Genomic DNA, 1,229 nt, shown 5'->3' on the forward strand with positions numbered 1-1,229 from the left:
AAATGGTAAATGGTTTACGGCACAAAAAAAATGACTTTAAACTTGCTAAAATAATATTCAGGATGCCTTTATCTCTACTAAGTATAGATGAAGATGTGTTACCTAAAATTAATTTGGAGGATCTGATCAAAGACTTTGCAATTCAAGAAAGTAGGAGGAAACTTTTCAAATATAAATAAAGTGAAAATATACAAAAATAAACATTTTTTTCCCTCTCACTTTTTTTATTTCGTTTCGTTTTGAAAAATAAAAAATTATTTTATGGTTTGTTACTGTTTATATTTTGAATTACATAATCTTTTATGGGGGCACCAAAATCTTTTAGGTGTTTAGGACTTCGATGGGACTTAATCCGGCCCTGCACACACATATACATGACGTGTGTATATATATATATATCAACAAAAACAGACACACGCAATACTTACCATTGCAATAAGTGCTGCGAAGTATTTCTCCAGCGCTGTCCTTGCTACCGCCACATCGTAATTGTTCTTTTCTAAGAAAATATTATACAGTTTGTAGTCAACGATAATACAGACTTCAACTTTGGCCATTAAAAACGCCCGACGCTTTTCAGACCTTGTCGATCTTCGTTGGCGCCCAGCCCTTTTAGTGATATTGTTACGGTGACTGCTGTTCAAGACGCCGTTTTTGTTGCCGATGTTACTTTCATCGCCATTGTCGCCATAGTCTTCATCCTCTTTATCGTTACCGTCGCCGCCGCCGCCACCACCAGCACCATCATCATCATCGTTATCTTCGTCATCATCATCTTCAAAGAAGTCATTTCGGTGTAAGGACGGTGGTTGAGTGGAAACGTAGTCATTTTTAACGGCGTTCTTCTTAATTATGGTAACAATATTCTCAACATCCTAGCAATGAATATAAGAAAAAAGGAAATGTTAAATATCCGCAAAAAAACAAAACAAAAAAAACAACAAAACAACAAAAGAGAAAGCATCTGGCATGGGTTTTTAAAAGCAAGATATTAGAATATGAAAATCAACATATAAGGAGGAAGAATTCGAGAAAGTACAGAAGATGAAATATAAAACAAAGAAAAGAGAATGATGGGCGTACGCACAAGCTTTTATATTGCAACACATGTCTCCGCATACATACAAAATACATTCTGTCAGATATGCAGAAATATGTTAGCCAAGATCAAAGTGTATACATGCACACATACACACACACACACACACACACACACACACACACACACA

At 35.6% G+C, this 1,229-nt stretch overlaps 1 protein-coding gene across 1 annotated transcript in view; it reads right to left on the reverse strand.

Annotated features, from left to right (window-relative positions):
- LOC106875697 (metalloprotease mig-17) overlaps nucleotides 1-881 on the reverse strand; it is a 5,408-nt gene extending 4,527 nt beyond the window's left edge. Inside the window, exon 1 of the mRNA XM_014923943.2 lies at nucleotides 429-881. Coding sequence (XP_014779429.2) covers nucleotides 429-557 — 129 coding nt within the window. The 5' untranslated portion in view covers nucleotides 558-881. The remainder of the gene's footprint in view (nucleotides 1-428) is intronic.
- Between the last annotated feature and the right edge of the window lie 348 nt (nucleotides 882-1,229).

Source organism: Octopus bimaculoides, chromosome 6, assembly GCF_001194135.2.
Source record: "Octopus bimaculoides isolate UCB-OBI-ISO-001 chromosome 6, ASM119413v2, whole genome shotgun sequence".
Classification (NCBI taxonomy): Eukaryota; Metazoa; Mollusca; class Cephalopoda; order Octopoda; family Octopodidae; genus Octopus; species Octopus bimaculoides.